General features: G+C 45.9%; 1 protein-coding gene across 2 annotated transcripts in view; it reads right to left on the bottom strand.

Moving 5' to 3' along the window:
* gpr157 (G protein-coupled receptor 157) overlaps positions 1-21,674 on the bottom strand; it is a 32,674-nt gene extending 11,000 nt beyond the window's left edge. For both annotated transcript variants that reach the window (XR_013500529.1, XM_078238698.1), the window contains exons 1-2: positions 20,983-21,674; positions 12,447-12,660 (exon numbers count right to left, since the gene is read on the bottom strand). Coding sequence is in view for 1 of the 2 variants with exons in the window: in XM_078238698.1 (XP_078094824.1) it covers positions 12,447-12,660; positions 20,983-21,359 (591 nt within the window). In the remaining variant the exon portion in view is untranslated. The remainder of the gene's footprint in view (positions 1-12,446; positions 12,661-20,982) is intronic.
* Positions 21,675-21,901: the final 227 nt, after the last annotated feature.

The raw sequence follows: 21,901 nt of genomic DNA, 5'->3' as shown, positions 1-21,901 counted from the left end.
TGGGCAAAAAATAAATAAAAACACATTTAGCTCCAGCTCAATCCTACAGCAGGCATTGTTACATCACCATCATGTGATTTCTGTTTGCAATAAAGTAGGAAGGTCTTAAAACCCCTCCCTGGAAAAATCGATGATTCTTTTAACACCTTAATCTTCTCCAAGATAAAAAAAAGGCTAAGTTTCACCAAACTCCACCGGAATCAGCTACATTGGCATCTGTAGGATGTTTGCCCCTTGCTGGAGGATCAAAGGCGGCACAGTGGTTAGCACTGCTGCCTCACAGCGCCAGGAACCCGGGTTCAATTCCCAGCTTGGGTCACTGTCTGTGCGGAGTTTGCACATTCTCCCCGTGTCTGCGTGGGTTTCCTCAGGGTGCTCCGGTTTCCTCCCACAGTCCAAAGATGTGCAGGTTAGGTAGGTTGGCCATGCTAAATTGCCCCTTAGGGTCAGGGGGACTAGCAGGGTAAATAAATGGAGTTATGGGGATAGGGCCTGGGTGGGACTGTGGTCAGTGTAGACTCGATGGGCCAAATGGCCTCGTTCTGCACTGTAGGGATTCTATGAAAAATTTGAGGCCAAAATGATGTCTGATTTCAAGAAGAAATTAGATATAGCTCTAGAGGCTAAAGGGATCAAGGGATATTGGGGGGGGGGGGGGGGTGCAGGAGGGATTGGAAATCAGTATATTGAATTAGATGATCAGCCATGATCAAAATGAATGGTGGAGCAGGCTCGAAGGGCCGAATGGCCTCCCCCCTACTTCTAGTTTCTATGTTAACATTTCATTTATTTCGCAGGATGCAAGTGTCACTGGCTAGGCCAGCATTTATTACCCATTTCTAATTATTCGAGAAGGTGATAGGGAGCCCGCCTTCTTGAACCACTGAAATTCAAGTGGTGTAGATGCACCCACAGTGTGACTGGGGAGGGAGTTCTAGGATTTTGACCCAACAACAGGAAAGAAATGGCAATGTATTTCCAAGTCAAGGCTGATGTACGTTTTGGGAGGGGAACTTGCAGGTGGTGGTGTGCTCTGACCTTACTTATAGGTGTTTGATAGGAAGTAGTTAACATTGCAATTGATTCAAAACATACTGGTTAACTTGATCAGAATCAAAGTTGTTTTCTGACAGATGATAAAGTCTTCATGTTAATTAGCACCTTACTATCAGGGTGGTTTTTGGCGAGACCACATCTGGAGTATCGTGTCCAGTTTTGGTCTCCTTATTTGAGGAAGGATGTTGTGGCATTGGAGGCAGTTCAGAGGAGGTTCACCAGATTGATTCCGGGGATGAAAGGGTTGACGCATGAGGAGGGATTAAACAGTTTGGGCTTGTACTCGCTGGAGTTTAGAAGGATGAGAGAGGATCTGATTGAGGTATTTAAAGTTTTAAGAGGGTTTGATAAAGTTAATGTAGACCAAATGTTTCCTCGTATGGGGCAATCTAGAACAAGAGGGCACAGGTATAGGTTGCAAGGTGGTAGGTTTAAAACGGAGATGAGGAAGAACTATTTCTTACGGAGGGTGGTGAATTTGTGGAACTCGCTTCCCCATAGCACGGTGGAGTCTGAATCATTGAATGGTTTCAAGAAGGAGATAGATATATTTCTAATTAAAAAATGGATAAGGGGATAGGGGGAACAGGTGGGGAGGTGGATTTGAGACCAGGGAGAGATCAGCCATGATCTGATTGAATAGCGGAACAGGCTCAAAGGGCTGAATTTGCCGACTTCTGATCCCAATTCCTATGTTCCTAGTAATTTGCAGGTTATAGGGAAAGAGCAGGACACAGGGAATAACTGCATAACCTTTTTTTTTTAAAAAGGCGACACAGGAACACTGGGGACTGAATGATCTTCGCTGCTGTAAGGCTGAAGGATTCTGTAAACTGCTGTTAGCAGCCTGCAGGGGGCTCAATTCAGAGAGAAGGAAGGAAGTGGAGACCTTGTGGCCATCATACTTCTTGGGAGCCGAGAGTGTGAATCCCTGACTGCTTCTTTTTTAAAAACCCACAAGCGCCGAATCTTGAAATGGTTCACTCGTTACCCATTGCCTTCAATTGGATTAATAAACAAAAGTTCCAAACGCTATGAGCTGTCACACAGCTGCACATTCCTCCTTTCAGTTCGCCAAGTGCCTTGAACATGACAACCAACCAATCGCTGTAAAGGAACACATTAATAAGTCAAACACAACAAAATGACATCAAAGGAGGAAGGGAGATAGACAACAATTTGCATTCATATAGCAACTTTAACATAGCCTCCCATCCACTGACTCTGTCTACACTTCCCGCTGCCTCGGCAAAGCAGGCAGCATAATTAAGGACCCCACGCACCCCAGACATTCTCCCTTCCACCTTCTTCCATCGGGAAAAAGATACAAAAGTCTGAGGTCACGTACCAACCGACTGAAGAACAGCTTCTTCCCTGCTGCTGCCAGACTTTTGAATGGACTTACCTCACATTAAGTTGATCTTTCTCTACACCCTAGCTGTGACTGTAACACTACATCCTGCACTCTCTCACTTCCTTCTCTATGAACGGTATGCTTTGTCTGTATAGCGCGCAAGAAACAATACTTTTCACTGTGTGTTAATACATGTGACAATAATAAATCAAATCAAAAATAGTCCCAAGACACTTAGAATTATAGAATCCCTACAGTGCAGAAAGAGGCCATCCGGCCCATCGAGCCAGCACCGACACCAATCCCACCCAGGCCCTATCCCCATAACCCCACATATTTACTCTGCTAATCCCCTGACACTAAGGGCAATTTACCATAGCAAATCAACCTAATCTTTGGAGTGTGGGAGGAAACCGGAGCACCTGGAAGAAACACATACAGACACAGGAGAACATACAAACTCTGCACAGATCGTCACCTGAGGCCAGAATTGAACCTGGGTCCCTGGCGCTCTGAGGCAGAAGTGCTAATCACTGTGCCACCCACTTCATAGGGGCATTATCGAACAAAAGTTGATGCGGAGCCAGTTATAAAGAAGATCAGAAGACAGAGGTGCCAACCTTTTGGCCAAGATGAAATGAAGCATCTGTTCTTATATCTTTTTTTTTTAGAAACCCTGCAGTGCAGAAGGAGGCCATTCGGCCCATCGAGTCTGCACCGACCACAATCCCACCCAAGCCCGACCCCCACATATTTTACCCGCTAATCCCAGGACTCTAAGGGGCAATTTTTTTAACCTGGCCAATCAACCTAACCCGCACATCTTTGGACTGTGGGAGGAAACCGGAGCACCCGGAGGAAACCCACGCAGACACGAGGAGAATGTGCAAACTCCACACAGACAGTGACCCGAGCCGGGAATCGAACCCGGGACCCTGGAGCTGTGAAGCAGCAGTGCTAACCACTGTGCTACCGTGCCGCCCTATCTCTCTTGAGGGGACCAAGAATTGGATTCAATTTGAATTTGAATTGGTTTTTGGAGCAAGCAAGGAGATGGATTAAGAACTGCCCTATCCACTCTGCATATTGGCTTTGTTTAAGAAAGGAATCATTTTTTATTTAAAAAAAGCTTGGTCAAAAGAGGCTAGCATCTTAAAAAAGGGAGGATAGAGAAAATGAGAGCAGAGAGATTTAGGAAGAGAATTCATTTCTCACATAAAATATTCACCACAAGTCCTATACTTATTTTCATCACCCCCACTCAAGAAATGAATTAGAATGAAAATACTGTGGGAATTTCTGATGGCATATCACAGATTCCAATCACTAGTTACTCAAGAAGCCACCAAATTCCAGACATAATTTGCCCCAGTTATAAACATATCAGAGGCCACAGCATCAGTAGTTGCATGATTTGGTCATTATTTAAGAACAAGGAAAAGGTTGTTGATCTTCACATCTGCAAACCGCATAATAGGAGTTTTGTGACGTGGAATATTCTGGAATCTAAACCTATCCCCAGAAGTATAGGGCTCCCGACCTCAATCATTATCCAGTGATTACCTAATACTTGCTTGTATGGACACGAGGACTCTGCTACATCCCACGGTTGAATACCAAATGATACATACTGCCTGGAACACAATCATAGAAACTGACAGCTAAGGAGACAGTGGCCATTTGGCCCTACATATCCATACTGGCTCTTTGAAAGAAAGGTCCATGCTGCTGCCCTTAATCCACAATCCTACCATTGACCATCCTCAATTATCTGCTCAATGCCCTTTTAGGGAATGGTTGCTTAGGACATGATACTGGAGAGTAAAGAATCAGAAACATGATCCCAGTGAAGTCACTGCCTTCAGCAGAGGGAGAGAGAAAGGATTGTTCCAAAGACTGGTGGCAAATTCTCCCCTTCCTTGAACGCGCCCAGTTAAAATACTTCCTGCTATTAAATAAATGCATTATCCACACAAAACTTCCCAATAACAAGTTATATGTTCATTCTAAGGCCATTGCCTACTTGGCTAAATATACATGTATTTTATTTATTAGTGTCACAAGTAGGCTTACATTCACACTGCAATGAAGTTACTGTGAAAATCCCCGAGTTGCCACACTCCAGAAGTTGCCACACTCCTGGACTGTGGAAAGAAACCAGAGCACCCGGAGGAAACCCATGCAGACACGGGGAGAATAGGATGCTACCGATAAGGAGAGGCCGGATAGACTGGGACTTTTTTCTTCGGACCGTAGAAGGCTGAGGGGTGATCTTATAAAAGGTCTATAAAATAATGAGGGGCATAGATAAAGTAGATAGACTCCCCTACCTTTGGGAAAAGATATTGACTAAAACTAGAGGGCATAGGTTTAAGGTGAGAGGGGAGATACAAAAGGGTCCAGAGGGGCAATTTTTTCACACAGGGTAGTGAGTGAAAACAAGCTGCCAGCGGCAGTAGTAGAGGCGGGTACAATTTTGTCTTTTAAAAAGCATTTAGACAGTTACATGGCTAAGATGGATATAGAGGGATATGGGCCAAACATGGGCAATTTGGACTAGCTTAGGGATTAAAAAAAGGGTGGCATGGACAAGTTGGGCCGAAGGGCCTGCTTCCATGTTGTAAACCTCTATGACTCTAATGTGCGAACTCGGCACAGATAGTCACCCAAGCCAGGAATCAAACCTGGGCCCTGGGCACTGTGAGGCAGTGATGCTAACCACTGTGCCACCATGCCACCTCACACATAGTAAAAATCCATTGGTCATGGGAGGCTCTGACTGATCTAGCCAATAAGATAGCAATGGGATGGACACAAAAGTGGTAATAAATGGTACTGAAATAAATCATTTTGCTTAGGACAATTGTATTAATAGTAAAATGTACAAATAATGTATAAATTTCGCAGTAAAGTCTGCTCACGGAAAAGTGAATCTTAAAAGGAGATCCTTGATTGTTCTTGCATTTCTTACAATGCTGATTATAGGTTAATGCTAGCACAGACTTGAAAAATGTAGCACACCCGAGGAAGGCAGTGGCATAGTGGCATAGTGGCAAAGGGCTTGTATTCTAGAAGTTGAGACTAATGAATGCCCTGTGGACGTCGGTTCAAATCCCATGACAGCTGACACATTTTAAATTCAGTTCCGATTAACGGTAACTGCGCGACTATCATCGATTGTCGGCTACGGGCCGGATGCAGGATGATGGGATTAGAAAGGGCATCTGGGTGCCCTCAGGCTGGCATGGGCAAGATGGGCCGAATGCCCCCACTCCCCTAGGGCTGTCACTTTTCCCTGGTTCCTATGGTTGTTAGGAACTCATCTGGTTGACTCATGCCCTTTAAGTGAGGGCAATCTGTTGTCCTTACCTGGCCTGGCCTACGTGTGACTCCACCCCCAGAATCCTACTAACAGCACTCTGAAATGGTCCAGCTGTAGCAAGTCACTCAAATTACTCCAAATCCCTACAGAGAGGCTGCAGTGGTTCAAGATGATGGCTCAGTACCACCTTCTCATTGGTATTAGACATGGGCAACATCCTTACCATGCAAGAGGCCCACATTCTAGGAAGGAATAATTTTTAAGCACCACCAATCAGTTGTAGTTGGTGATGTTGAAATGAGAAGCTGGTGGTAAATGCATCAAAAGTCCTTGGTTGGTGTTGAAAGAAAGTTCTGCTGCAAGTATGGCTGTACATGTGGAGAAGTAAATCTGATCAGGCAAACAAGAGCGTGTGAACTAGGAGCAGGAGTAGGCCATTCGGCCCCTCAAGCCTGCTCCGCCATTCAATAAGATCATGGCCGATCCAACTGCAACCTCAACTCCACATTCCCGCCTACCCCCGATAAGCTTTCACCCTCTTCCTCATCAAGAATCTATCGACCACTGCCTTAAAAATATTCACGCACTCTGCTTTATCTGCCTTTTGAGGGAGGAGGTTCCACAGTCTCATTACCCTCTTGAGAAAATACTTCTCCTTACCCCCGTCTTAAATGGGTGACCCCTTATTTTTAAACAGCGAGGTCTTCATTCCAGATTCTCCCACAAGAGGAAACGGCAGAGGGGATTCCGGCCTCCCAGCTGCATGTTCCTTGGCAGCAGGTGGCAACATGCCATTCGCGGGCAGTGGGATTTTCTGGTCCTGCCACTGTCAATGGAATTCCCCATTGGTGTCACCTGCGGGAGGGTGGGGGTGCGCTGCCAGCAGGACCAGAGAATCCTGCCGGCGTGAATGGCCAGAGAATTCCTCCCATCATCTCCACCTCGTCAATACCCCTCAAAATCTTACATGTTTCAATCAAGTCGTCTCTCACTCTCCCAAGTTCCAGCCAATACCTGCCTAGCCTGTCCAACCTTTCATAGAATCCCTGTAGTGCAGGAGGCCGCCATTCGACCCATCGAATCTACACCGACCACAATCCCACCCAGGCCCTTTCCCCATAACACCACATATTTACCCTGCAAGTCCCCCTTGACACGAGGGTCAATTTAGCATGGCCAATCACCCTAACCCACACATCTTTGGAATGTGGGAGGAAACCAGAACACCCGGGGGAAACCCACGGAGACATGGGGAGAACATGCAAATTCCACACATATAGTGACCCAAGGCCAGAATTGAACCTGGGTCCTTGGCAGTGAGGCACAGCAGTGCTAACCACTGTGCCACCGTTCTGCCCCTTTCGTCAGAAGACAACTCACTCATTGCTGATTAGTCTTGTAAATCTTCCCGGAACTGCGTTCATGCATTTACATCTTTCCTTAAATAAGGAGACCAATATTATACATGGTACTCCAGATATGGTCTCGCGAATGCCCTGTATAACTAAAGCATAACCTCCCTACTTTTGTATTCAGGTCTGCTCACAATTAATCAATAACATTCTTTCAGCTTTCCTAATTATTTTGCTGTACCTGCATACTAACTTTGCAATTGATGCACTGGAACACTCAGATCCCTCTGAATCTCAGAGCTCTGCAATCTCTCACCAGTTAAAAAAGCAGCATATTATCTATTTTTCCTGCCAAAATGGACAATTCCAGATTTTCCCACATTATGCTCAATTTGCCAAATCTTTACCCATTCACTTAACCTATCCATATCCCTTTGTAGCCTCCTTATGTCCTCTTCACAACTTACTTTCCTACCTTTGTTTGTGCCATCAGCAAATTTAGGAACCATATCTTCGGTCCCTTCACTCAACATTTTACAATCGAGTTCCCAGCACTGAACCCTGGGGCGGTACCCGTTAGATCTTGCCAACCAGAAATGACCCGTTTATGCCTACTCTCTGCTTTCTGTTAACTAGTCAGCTTCTACCCATGCCAATATGTTACCCCCGACACCATACACTTTAATTTTCCACAATAACTTTTGACATGGCACCTTATCAAATGTCTTCTGGAAATCGTCCACAGCCCACACTTGACTTCTTCTCTGTGCTGGGGAATATGTGGTTTTTGTTTAAGCTCCATGGCGGCACAGTGGCACAGTGGCTAGCACTGCTGCCTCACACTGCCAGGGACCCGGATTCAATTCCCGGCTTGGGTCACTGTCTGTGTGGAGTCTGCATGTTCTCCCCGTGTCTGCGTGGGTTTCCTCCGGGTGCTCTGCTTTCCTCCCACAGTCCAAAGATGCGCGGGTTTGGTTGATTGGCCGTGCTAAATTGCTCCCCGTCAGTGGAAATTAGCAGGGTAAATTTGTGGGGTCACAGGGATGGGTGGGATTGTCGTCAGTGCAGGCTGGATGGGCCAAATGGCCTCCTTCTGCACTGTAGGGATTGTATGACCCAAAGCTTCCACCTTTGAACTACTTGAAGTATGTTTAAGAGCAACAACAATACCAAAAGTAACTCGCCTTCACCTCGACAAGAACCGATAAGTGACTCAACACCAGACATGCAAAAAAGATCTGATGATAATCTCAATCACAAGACCTCTGTACCAATCCGATTTTTCTGGTCTAGCAGGGGAGGAAAATAACACTGCCTTTTCATAATGGCTTGGATTTAAACACTTCTATTTATAGGCAGACCTACAGGCATGTGAATGGGTTCCCCCCACACCCCTCCCCCATCCCAGCTGCCCCCCTCTCTTTCCCCCCCCCCCCCCACCGCCCCCCTTCCACCAGCTCAGTCTGAGCATAAACGTTGTATTGTTCACTAAGCCACAAGGAAAAGATTAACTGTATGACGCAGCAGCATCTCTTTTTAATATTTAAAAAAAGGGATTAACTCATTCTGGGTAAAATATATATATGCATTTTTTAAAAATCGGCTTTGTTTTAATCAGGTATTACCTCTTTTTTTATTGGAAAAGGAAAATCTAATATGGAATTTGTCTAATTCCGTCTGAACCTTGAGGATTAGACCCGATTGTAAATAACTGGAATTTGAAGGGGCACAAATAGATTCCTTCAGTTACAATTAGTTGTTTTAAAGTGGCCCAGGATCCAGGGACGGATGTCGTTCCTGGACGATATCCCTGTAGTTAGGCTGAAAAGTTTTAGTTTAATTTATTGAGCTGCGACACATTTGCTGCAAAGGGAAATGTTAGTTACCATGACGGAGAAAGAAAACATTTTTACTTTCCTCCAACTCTCCATTCCAGGTACCCCATCTTTTCACTGCTTAAATTGAATCTGCATTTCTGCCTAGTCGCCACACTCCGGCACCTGTTCGGGTACACCGAGGGGGAATTTAACATGGCCAATGCACTCTAACCAGCACGTCTTTCGGACTGTGGGAGGAAACTGGAGCACCCGGAGGACACCCACGCAGACACAGGGAGAATGTGCAAACTCCATACGGACAGACAGTGTACCCGAACAGGCGCCAGAGTGTGGCAACTAGGGAATTTTCACAGTAATTTCATTGCAGTGTTAATGTAAGCCTACTTGTGGCAGTGAAATAAATAAAGTCAGAAAAGTACTTTTCCCACATAGTGACTGGTAGGAATCCATAATTTTTTCACTCAAAGAGACACTATGACAAGCAAAGCTTTAGGATCAAGATGGTAGATTGTTCTTAGGTTAAGAATATGAAGGGATCATAGAATCCCTGCAGTGTAGGAGGCCATTCAGCCCATCAAGCCTGCACTGACAGCAATCCCACCCAGGCCTCAACCCCATAGCCCCATGGATTTTCCCCACTAATTCCCCCTAACCCATACATCCTGGGACACCAAGGGGCAATTTAGCATGGCCAACTGACCTAACCTGCACATCTTTCGGACTGTGGAAGGAAACCAGAGCACCTGGGAGGAAACCCACGGAGACACGGGGAGAATGTACAGACGGTGACCCGAGGCCGGAATCGAACACGGGTTCAGAGTGCTGTCAGGCAGCAGTGCTAACCACTGCCACTGAATACAGCAAAGGCAGGAAATTGGAAATCAGGTGCGGATCAGTCATCCTATTAAATGGCGCAACAGTCCCAATGGGCTGAATGGCTTATGTCTGATTAGTTTCCCTTCACTGGGCAGCACGGTGGCACAGTGGTTAGCACTGCTGCCTCAGCGCCAGGATCCCAGGTTCAATTCCGGCCTCAGGTCACTGTCTGTGTGGAGTTCACACATTCTCCCCGTGTCTGCGTGGGTTTTCTCCGGGTGCTCCGGTTTCCTCTCAGTCCAAAAGACATGCTGGTTAGATTCATTGGCCATGCTAAATTCTCACTCAGGTGTACCCAAACAAGTGTGACGACTAGGGGATTTTCACAGTAACTTCATTGCAGTGTTAATGAAAGCCTACTTGCGACACTAATAAATAAACTTTAAAAAAACTAAATCCCAGTCCCTGGCGCTGCGAGGCAGCAGGGCTAACTAACATGCACAATCTTTATTTTGTTTACTCTGAACCTATAATTGTCCGATCATAAATTCTTTTCCTCACATTGTTACAGGGCTATTGCAAAGTTACACGGACAGAATGGAAAGTGGAAGCAGCAGGTTATTAGCTCTTCCTGTCAAGCAACAGTTGGCAGTGTCGTGAATCTGCAGGCTTCATGTTGAGGTCTGTCACAAGCAGAGGTACCAGGCTGTTATACTGTTCCACATGAGTCAATGTTGAAACATCCATCATTATTTGTGGCAGGAACATTGAACTGAAAAGTAGACTTTCATTGAGGTTCTTGTGGGACATTCATTTTGGAGGTGGCATAAAAATGTGAGAGAGGATCCATAGAATAGAACAATAGAATCCCTACAGTGCAGAAGGAGGCCTTTCAACCCATCAAGTCTGCACCGACTCTCTGAAAGAGCATCCCACCCAAACCTGGAATATAAAACTAGTTTCAGTAATGGTGACCAATGCAACTACCACAGATTGTCATTAAAAATCCATCTGGTTCAGTAATGTCCTTCAGGGAAAGAAAGAGAAGGTTCACAAGGATGTTGCCGGGACTTGAGAAGCTGAGTTACAGAGAGAGATTGAATAGGTTGGGACTTTATTCCCTGGAGCGTAGAAGATTGAGGGGAGATTTGATAGAGGTGTATAAGATTTTGATGGGTATAGATAGAGTGAATGGAAGCAGGCTTTTTCCGCTGAGGCTAGGGGAGAAAAAAACCAGAGGGCATGGGTTAAGGGTGAAAGGAGAAAAGTTTAAAGGGAATATTAGGGGGGGCTTCTTCACGCAGAGAGTGGTGGGAGTGTGGAATGAGCTGCCGGATAAAGTGGTAAATGCGGGGTCACTTTTAACATTTAAGAAAAACTTGGACGGGTTCATGGATGAAAGGGGTGTGGAGGGATATGGTCCAAGTGCAGGTCAGTGGGACTAGGCATAAAATGGTTCGGCACAGACAAGAAGGGCCAAAAGGCCTGTTTCTGAGCTGTAATTTTCTATGGTTCTAAATCTGCCATCCTTACTCGACCTGGCCTACATGCGACTCCAGACCCACAGCAATGTGGTTGACTCAACTGCCCTTGGGCAACTAGGGATGGGCAATAAAGGCTGGCCCAGCCAGTAATGCCCATGTCCCATTAATGAATTTAAAAAAGACCCACAGCAATGTGGTTGACTCTTAACTGCCGCTCTGAAACAGCCGAGTGAGACACACAGTTCAAGGGCAATTAGGGATGGGTAAAAAAATGTTTGCCTGGCAAACAACACCTGCATCGCATCCCCTGAAAGAAAATTAAAATACAGGTTAATTAAATCAGCAACAACTGATGATAGTTGACATATTTCGTTTTCAGTGGTTGGTTGGAATCCAGCTAAGTTTCTCATTCTGCTCCCCTACACACACATCACCAACCTCACAACCGAGGTGATCACCAGAAGGTGGGACTAGGAATTTATCTTCAGGATCGTTAATCTTTATAAGCCAGATCTGCCATGTAGTTTTTTTATGTTTAAGAGGAATGTTTAAAAACTTAGCTTTATGCTGCAGGCAGTCGGCATGTCTGGTAGGAATGCCACTCGGACTTTGGGAGAGTAGAACAATTACGCATTTCAACCATGCAGGTGTTTAAGTAGAGCTAATGGACTTTTGTTTACTTAAGTTCCCCTGTGATTTCTGATTAGAGTGATTGACAGGGTCATGTGATGATGTGATTAATGTGTTGGGTTGGTAGCAGGGAGGAAAAAAAGCTCTTACTGAAAGCAGTGAGTTGCAGCTGAAGCTAGAAGGATTTTGCAAACTTCTGGAACTCTCTGAAAGCTCCAAGACCATTAACAAAATGTTAAAGCAAATATGCCTGGGATTGCTAACCGTTTATATTTAAAAGTGGATTTGATCTATGCATGAATGTGGCTTACCTCGAACTGGAACAGCCTAAACTAAAAAGCAGAGTTGTTCCCTTTGAATATTTGTTCAACTGTTAGTGGTCAAGCTGATTCATTTGTTAGAGTTACATTTAAACTGTGTTAAATTTGATTCATATAAAAGATCCCTAATTTGTCAGTGGAATCATTCCTGGAAAGAAATATTCTATCCTCACGTATATGCCGAAAAGGAAAAATTGTTGGGGGTCTAGTCTGGTTTCCTAATGTAACTTGGGGTTCTGGCACCTTAACAACATCACAAAATGTTTCTTCTTACCGCTCTGTAGATGTGCTTCTTAATGAGGATATAAAGAGTAGGCAGGGTGACGTAGGCGATAAACTCCCAGATTTTGCCCGTAAGCAGCATCCACAAGACATGATCCTCTGCTTGAATGCTGACCCAACACCAGCCCACAGACACATCGGAAGCATCGTAACCTATTTTCTGCAGGCTAACCGCAGCTGCAGTGATCACAAGAGGAACAAGCCAACTGCAAGACATAAAAGAGATTGACATCCATTAGTAACAGCGGCAATCTTTTCACCAACCAATACTCTTCAGAGACAGCATCATAGTGATCTAATAACCCATAGTCCCAGGGCTGATGTGGGGCAGAAGAGGAGGAAGTGGACCGCATTGAATTAGACACAGTAAGAAGTCTCACAACACCAGGTTAAAGTCCAACAGGTTTATTTGGTAGCACGAGTTTGCGGAGTCTCGCTCCTTCTTCAGGTGAGTCACCCCAGTCCAACGCCGGCATCTCCACATCTTGGACTAGACAGGCAGAGCAGGGAGGTTTCGATGGAACTGTATAAAACATTTGTGAGACCACAGCTGGAGCATAGTGTGCAGTTCTGGAATCCCCAATATCAGAAGGATGAGAGAACATTGGGTGCAGAGGAGATTTACCAAGATGTTGCCTGGATTGGAGAGTTTTAGTTATGAGGAGAGATTGGATAGACTGGGGTTGTTTTCCTTGGAGCAGAGGAGACTGAGGGGGGACATGATTGAGATGTATAAAAGTATGAGGCGATTAGATAGACAGGAAGAAACTTTTCCCCTTGGTGGAGGGATCAATGACCAGGGGGCATAGATTTAAGGTAAAGGGCAGGAGGTTTAGAGAGGATGTAAGGAAACACATTTTTCACCCGGAGGGTGGTGGGAGCCTGGAACTCACTGCCTGAAAGGGTGGTGGAGTCAGAGACCCTCATAACATTTAAGAAGTATTTAAATGTGTAATTGTGATGCCAAGGCGTACAAGGCTAAGTGCTGGAAAATGGGATTAGAATAGTTAGGTAGGTGCAAACTCCATACAGTGACCCAAGCCGGGAATCGAACCCGTGTTCCTGGAACTGTGAGGCAGCAGTGCTAACCACTGTGCCGCCATAAGAGATTGTAATTTTCCTGAAACTGTCACTGGACAAAGTTTGTTTTTTTCTTTTGGGGGAGGGGGAAAAGGAGAAGGAGGAGGAGGAAAGGAGGGTGGGGAGTGGGGAAGTTGCAAAGAAAGTGTTTTGGAAATGTCAGACCTAAACCTGCCTATCTGGAATCTGGTTTTTAACCAGCTTAGATGCGATGGGCCAAAGGGCCTTTTTCAGTGCTGTATACACCTCTATGACTATTGTAAATCTTGAAAATTGGTTTAAAAGGGAAAATTGTTTTAGACGTGGCACCCTTGAATCATTATTGAGCGCCTTAACATCACAAATCAAGCACAAGCATCCTTACTGAGGATACCTAGATTTACAAGGTAGCTAAGAAGCTCGGATAACGTTCAGCAAAGTTACAGGAATTACATTTTTCCAGGAGGAATTCATTTTTGATTTGCCCCAGCTCAAAGTAACAAGAACGTATGTTGCTTGTCACACAGGTTTACAATACTCCACCATTGCACAAACCAAAGGTGACAGGCAGGGTTAGCTTTTGGGAGCCACTTCTCTAAAAATAGTGGAAGTAACGGGGTGAATTTACACGACAAACAGAAAGAAAGCTACTACCGAGTTTGGCGGCCACATTTTTACGCAATAAAGGCTGAGCAGTTGGAGTTTAACCCCTAGGTTTCTGGAGCTTTCATTCGAGCTTCCAGGGCAAAGGAGTATCCGCGTGAGCTTATGTCAAGAATACAGGCTGGCACTTCACTGCAGCAGTGGGCGAGTGCTGGCAGGTAGCACCTTACAGATAAAATTCAACAAAGCTCCTGCCTCCTTCACAGATAAAAGCCAGGGGTCCCAGGGTCATGTTTCCAAGAGGAATGGAGACTTCCTGTTGCCCTGTCCAATATTTATCATTCAGCCAAGAATTACAACAGATCATCAGGTCATTTAGTTGGGCAGCAGGGTGGCACAGTGGTTAGCATTGCTGCCTCATGGGGCCAGGGAGTCGGGTTCAAATCTGGCTTTGGGTCACTGTCTGTGCGGAGTCTGCATGTTCTCCCCATGTCTGCATGGGTTTCCTCCAGGCACTCCGGTTTCCTCCCACAGTCCGGAAGATGTGCCGGTTAGGTGCATTGGCCATGCTAAATTCCCCCTCCGTGTACCCGAACAGGTGCTAGAGTGTGGCGACTAGGGGATTTTCACAGTAACTTCATTGCAGTGTTAATGTAAGCCTACTTGTGACACTAATAAATAAACTTTTAAAAAACTTGATTCTTTGCTGTTGCTAAGAGGTTGCTGTGCACAAATTGGCTGACACATTTCTGGCATTACAACAGTGATCATACTTAGACCAGAAAACACAGGAGCAAAAGTAGGCCATTCAGCCCATCGAGTCTGCTCCGCCATTCAGTCATGACTGATCAGAAATGATAATCCTCAACTCCACTTTCCCGTTTTATCCCCATAACCTTCGATTCCCTTACTGATTAAAAATCTCTCTAGCTCAGCCTTGAACATACTTAACGACCCAGCCTCCACAGCCCTCTGCAGTAAAGAATACCACAGACTTAGTTCATCGACTGTAAAGCATTTCAGGATGTGGCACAGTGATTAGCACTGCTGCCTCACAGTGCGAAGGACCTGGGTTCGATTCCCGGCTTGGGTCACTGTCTGTGTGGAATTTGCACGTTCTCCCCGTGTCTGCGAGGGTTTCCTCCCACAGTCCAAAAGATGTGCAGGTTAGGCTGATTGGTCATGATAAGTTGTCCATTAGTATCAGGGGGATTAGCAGGGTAAATAATTGGGGTTACAAGAATAGGGCCTGGGTGGGATCGTTGTCGGTGCAGGCTCGATGGGCCGAATAGCCTCCTCCTGCATTGTAGCGATTCCATGATTCCACGCCCAGAGGTCAAGAAAGGCGTTAGACAAATGCAAATCTGGCTATTTATTTTCAATCAAATTTAGGGAGGAGGGGAGAAAAAGGGACTTAACCCCTGCTCATGTGTCACTCAGCAACTAACACGTTGTGTGACTTTTGGAAGCAACTGTTCATCAGTGAGAACGGTGAAAGGAAAGTGTACTTGCAGCTGAGAAGGATCAGTTTACTTGTTTGCACTCTATTCGAGTTGGGAACAGATTGACGTATTTAATGGGTCACCCACGAATTCTATCATGTGATTTAAAACAATGGAAGAATCCAGTCTCCGAGCTGGTGATGCCAGTTACTAAAGGAAACAAGAATTAACTTGGCAGTACAAGATGATAATTCATTACGTTTCTACAAACAAAACCTTTCACGCAAGTCGAAATTGATGGACAAAGCGTGGCTCAGTTGAAAGCTGTGTGTGCATCATGTAGCCAAAGGAAGAAAGATATCTTGCATTTACATAGCAACCTTTGTAATCCAAAGCATCCACCTGGGCAGCACGGTGGCACAAGGGTTAGCACTGCTGCCTCACCAGGGTGGTCGGTGCAGACTCGATGGGCCGAACGGCCTCCTTCTGCACTGTAGGGATTCTATGAACAACAGATGAAATACTTCTAAAATATTGCACGTGGATACTGGAGATCTGATAGAAAATGCTGGATAAACTCAGCAGGTCTGGCAGCATCTGAGGAGAGAGAAACAGTAAAGGCTTCGAGTCTAAATGAGCGTCCTTGTGGAATTGTTTTTTCCGGCCACTGTTGTACTCTAGGAAACACAGCAGCCAATTCTCACACATCACCATGAAATAAAGACCAAATAACCTGTTTGAGTGATGTTCGTTAAGGGTTCAATATTAACCAGGGCACTGGGGAGAACATCCATGTTCCTCTTTGCAATGGGACCCCCGGGACCTCACCCAGAGTGGACCTCAGTTTATTAGCTCATCCAAAAGACACCTTCAATCCCTCCATGCTACACCTAGTGTCTATCTAATGCTCTGTGCTCAAGTCTCCAAATCTATATCCGATCACTGGTCGGTTCTGGGTGAGCAGACTTGACAGCACTGCAAGTGGCCACAACATCCAAATTGAAGGAGGATTGTGAGGCACAGTGGTTGGCACTGCTGCCTCAGTGCCAGGGATCAATTCCTGGACTTGGGTGACGGTGCAAATCCCACACAGACATCCTCCCAGTGTGGGTTTCCTCCGGGTGCTCCGGTTTCCTCCCACACTCCAACGATGTGCAGGTTAGATGGATTGGCCATGATAAATTGACCCTTAGGTGTCCAAAGATGTGCAAGTTATCTGGATTAGTCATGGTAAATGTATAATGTTTATTTATTGGTATCACAAGTGGGCTTACATTAACACTGCATTACCGTGTGTTTTCACATTACTGTGAAAATGCGCAGAGTTACAGGGATTGGGCAGGGTGGCTGGGTAGATACTTTTTTGGAGAGTCAGTGCAGACTCGATGGGCTGAGTGACCTCCTTCTGCACTGTAGAGATGCTATGGATTCTATAACAGTAACTGCCCAGGGCTCTTATTTTAGAATCAAAGAATCTACAGTGCAGAAGGAGGCCATTTGGTCCATCGAGCCTGCACCGACAACAATCCCACCCTGGTACTATCCCCATAACTCTACATATTTACCCTCTCAATCCTCCTGACACTATGGGACAATTTTTATCATGGCAAATCAACCTAACCTGCACATCTTTGGACTGTGGGAGGAAACCGGAGCACCCGGAGGAAACCCACGCAGACACGGGGAGAATGTGCAAACGCCACACAGACAGTGACCAGAGGCTGGAATTGAACCTGGGTCTCACTGAGGCAGCAGTGCTAACCACTGTGCCACCATGTCAACCATCGTCTTGGGTCCAAGTTTAAACGGGACATAGAGGATGGGTTGGGGTCAGGGTACCACAACGATTACCTGCCTACTTTATTTGGTACCTGCAGCTGGATTTTCTGCTGGAGGTCCGTCAGGGCAGGAATTGAACCTGGTTTCTGCAAGTCCTGCAAACTCAGGCTCAGGGTGCACCATTGCTGTGCTCTGGTGTGGTTTTCTCTGGCGGGGACCGGGGCTGGGTGCGAGTTGGGGAAGAGAGATCGTGTGCAGGAAATCAATGTTGCTGCATCATATGAATGGCTTATCAAGCCAAGGTAGTCAAACTTGGGACCAATGATTCCAAGTACAGCAACTAAAAGATGCACATCGGAGGCGTCCGTAGAGGAGACATAACCAACCACCCTCATTTGCTGACTCCTCCACAGAGGTTTTACTGGTACAGGGAAAGGGAAAGGAAAAGGAAAAGAAGCCAATTGAAGAATTTGTGCTATAGATCCACTGAAGAGAACAGTTTCAAGTTTATTTTATTAGTGTCACAAGTGAGCTTACATTAACACCGCAATGAAGTTACTGTGAACTTACTTGTAACTAAGATTCCTCATCTCTGGAACCATTCTGTTCTAAGTTTAAGTTTATTTATTGGCGTCACAAGTAGGCTTACATTCACTCTGCAATTAAGTTACTGTGAAAATCCCCTAGTTGTCACACTCCGGCGCCTGTTCGGGTACACCAAGGGAGAATTTAGCATGGCCAATGCACCTAACCAGCACGTCTTTCGGACTGTGGGAGGAGACTGGAGCACCCAGAGGAAACCCACACAGACACGGGGAGAATGTGCAAACTCCACACAGACACTGACCCAAGCCAGAAATCGAACCCGGGTCCCTGGCGCTGCGAAGCAGCAATGTTAACCACTGTGTGAACAAGAATTACCAGTAGGTTCCCAGCACACAGTTCACCGTGGCCTGAACTGTTGCCTTCAGAGGAGAAACATTCACAAGAATTTAATTTTGGTTTCAAACAGCACTGTTAAAATTGAAATCTCACCCGACATAGTTTACATCTTCATTCAAACCACTTTGTCATCTGTGGAGATTCCAATCAATTGTGACTCCTAGTTTTAAAAAAGTTATTTTTATTTCTTCTCCAATGCCTCCCTGTTTGGTAGGACAGAACTTGAATCTTGCTAAGAAATGACACACTGTCGAAGCTTTTCATCTTGTACTCATCAGCACAATTCACCAGACTACTAAATTGTAAAAGCGAACAACAATTTATACTGCATGAGCAGAGTGTGCTGATTGGTTGTTAAGTGGACCCTGATTGGTAGAGGTGCTGTCATGGAGAATGCACCAATCACTTGCTAAACGTTTAGATATGAACCAGGCAGGTTTGACTCTGATTGGTCAAAACATTGCCCTGGGAAATAAACCAGGAAATGGCTGTTGCCCACCGGTTTATTTGAAAAAGGCCGGAAAATGTACACACATTGCACCCTCTTCAAGTAAACTAAATAGGCAACAGCCTTGGCGAAGTACCATGGAATGGCCAGGCCTTGAGTCACCAGAGTCAACCTGCCCCGTTTGAATTTAAAGTTTATTTATTAGCCACAAGGAAGGCTTACATTAACATTGCAATGAAGTCACTGTGAAATTCCCCTGGTCGCCACACTTCGGCGCCGGTTTGGGTCAATGCACCTAACAGCACATCTTTCAGACTGTGGGAGGAAACCGAAGCACCCGGAGGAAACCCACGCAGACAGGGGGAGAACGTGCAGACTCCATACAGACAGTGACCCAAACCGGGAATTGAACCCGGGTCCCTGGCGCTGTGAGGCAGCAGCGCTAACCACTGTGCTACATCGTTTGCAAGTTAGAATGGATTGGTCGTGCTAAAATTGCCCCTTAGTGTCAGAGGGACCAGCTAGGGTAAATGCATGGGGTTGTGGGAATGCGACCTGGGTGGGATTATGGTCAGTGCAGACTCGGATGGGCCGAATGGCCTCCTTCTGCACTGTAGGATTCTATGGAAGAGTTTTTTAACAATAGGTTGAGAGAGAATCTTAACTCTTGTGAAATGAGACATTGCTGGCCAGTAAATCTTAGCTTCAAGTCAAACATCTGAATTTCAAAAAAATATATACAAATAAAGTCAAACACTTGCTAGATTTTCTTTCTTTAAGGACAGAACGTCTGGTTGGAGTGTGAAATTTATCCTAGGTGTTTAAATGGGTTGCAATGTGCTCTCTCCAGCTCACACCAGTCTGTGCTCTGACCATCCACCCACTGCTGGACATCCCTGGAAAGGGAGCATGTGGTTTTAACTGGAGCGATCCAGGTTTTCCGTGCACATTGGGCACCGCAGGGGGCTGGGCTGTTTCATCAATCCTTTCAATCACATTTCGTTCTGACATTTTAAGTTTCCTTTGTGATTCCATTTACTCCAATGCAGTGTCCCTTTAAAGGGGGCTGCCTTTTGATTTGTCCCTTAGTTTGCAGATTTATATAGTTATCTCTCCCTCTCTCTCTCTCTCCCCCCCACCCACCCAAAGAGATGCAAGCCAGTCTGTGTTCGCAGGGCGCAATCTAACTCTGGGTTAATGGCAGACGTCCACATTCAGGAAGCCCATCCTGGCAGCCACCAACCCCCACCACCCCACAAAAGTGTCGGATAACTGTGTTTAGAGAGCCCACGCCATCAAAACCCTCCAAACAGGAATATAATTCTGAGCTTGAAGTGTTCTTCCTATTAATCAAGACGCAACAGAAATAGTGAAAAATAACTCATTTGTAACTATCCACAAATAGAATGAATCCCAGCCAACCAGACAACTGACTCAAGAACAGCTTCTTCCCTGCTGCCATTTTGAATGGACCCAGGGTGGCACAGTGGTTAGCACTGCTGCCTCACAGCGCCAGGGATCCAGGCTTCCATTCCGGCTTTGGGTCACTGTCTGTGTGGAGCTTGCACGTTCTCCCTCATGTCTGCGTGGGTTTCCTCCAGGTGCTCTGGTTTCCTCCCACAGTCCCAAAGATGTGCTGCTTAGCATTGACCATGTTAAAGTGGGAGTTAAAGAGTTAAAGAGTTAAGATTCTCTCTCAACCTATTGTTAAAAAACTCTTTCATAGAATCCTACAGTGCAGGAGGAGGCCATTCGGCCCATTGAGTCTGCACTGACCATAATCCCACCCAGGTTGCATTCCCACAAAGGCAGGGTGGCAAGCACTGCTGCCTCACAGCACTAGGGACCTGGGTTCGATTCTTGGCTTGGGTCACTGTGTGGAGTTTGCACGTTCTCCCCATGTCTGCATGGGTTTCCTCCGGGTGCTCAGGTTTCCTCCCACTGTCCAAAAGACATGCTGGTTAGGGTGCATTGACCCCAAACAGGCACCGGAGTGTGGCGACTAGGGGAATTTCACAGCAACTTCATTGCAGTGTTAATGTAAGCCGACTTATGACACTAATAAATAAACTTTAAGTACTATATATTAAGCCACTCTTTCTCTACACCCTAGACTGTAACACTACATTCTGCACCCTCTCCTTTCCTTCTCCCCTATGTACTCTATGAATGGTATGCTTTGTCTGTCTAGCGCGCAAGAAACAATCCTTTTCACCGTATGTTAATACACGTGACAATAATAAATCAAATCTTACCTAATGGCATGGAACCAGATGACCAAGCTATCAGCCAGAGCCTGCTCTGACTTGACAATGATCAGGTAGAGGTAGACTGCAATCGCCACTGTCCAGAAGAACGAGCTGGTGTTGGCGAAGGTGGACAGGGCTCCCTGCAGCACACAGTCCCAGGTGGAGCTCTGGAAATCCCGCAGGACCCCATAGGAGTAGGAAAGAGCCGAGAGCAGGTCAGCCAGGGAGAGATAGACCAGCAGCTGGCGGGCTCTGGTCCGCAGGTCCGACCACCAGAAGTGGCTGCCGATGATCAGCGAGGAGCCCAGGAAGGAGAGGCAACAGGAGATAAAAATCACAACCTTCTCGTAGCTGTAAACTTGTGTCTGGGGCACGCTCAGCATGTCGGCCAAAATGGGAACTCAAAACTGCATTCAGCACTTTTGCAAAGTCAACAAAAATATTCGGCTGTGAGATTCACTCCCCCTCTTGGGAATCACAGCAAATCCCACGTTCCCTGATTTCAAGCCCACCCTTTGCTGATCATGTGGTTGTTTAAGAGTCTTCCCCTCCCCTTCCTGGGATTTAAATGCTGCGTTATTCCAACTGCGGGAAGCAGCTTCTTCCCCCCGTGTTGCTGCTTGCTGTGTTACTTTCACAGATTCACTTCAGTAAACATCATGTGAGAAGCAACGCACTCATTTGGGAATCTCATTCTCCCCTGTTCCCAGCCGGCTGCCAAGCATAGTCCTGCCTTCTCAATCATCACACACACGTACAGAGTCAAATACCTAAACACACAGTCAAATACCTAATCACACACTTACCAAGCCTTCTCTTAAAGGCACAGCGACCACAGGGGATTTTTCACAGTAACTTCATTGCAGTGTTAATGTTAGCTTACTTGTGACACTAATAAATAAACTTTAAAAAAAATCTTTTTGTC

This window comes from Mustelus asterias, chromosome 22, assembly GCF_964213995.1.
Source record: "Mustelus asterias chromosome 22, sMusAst1.hap1.1, whole genome shotgun sequence".
Lineage (NCBI taxonomy): Eukaryota > Metazoa > Chordata > Chondrichthyes > Carcharhiniformes > Triakidae > Mustelus > Mustelus asterias.
This window is presented reverse-complemented; position numbering and strand designations above follow the sequence as displayed.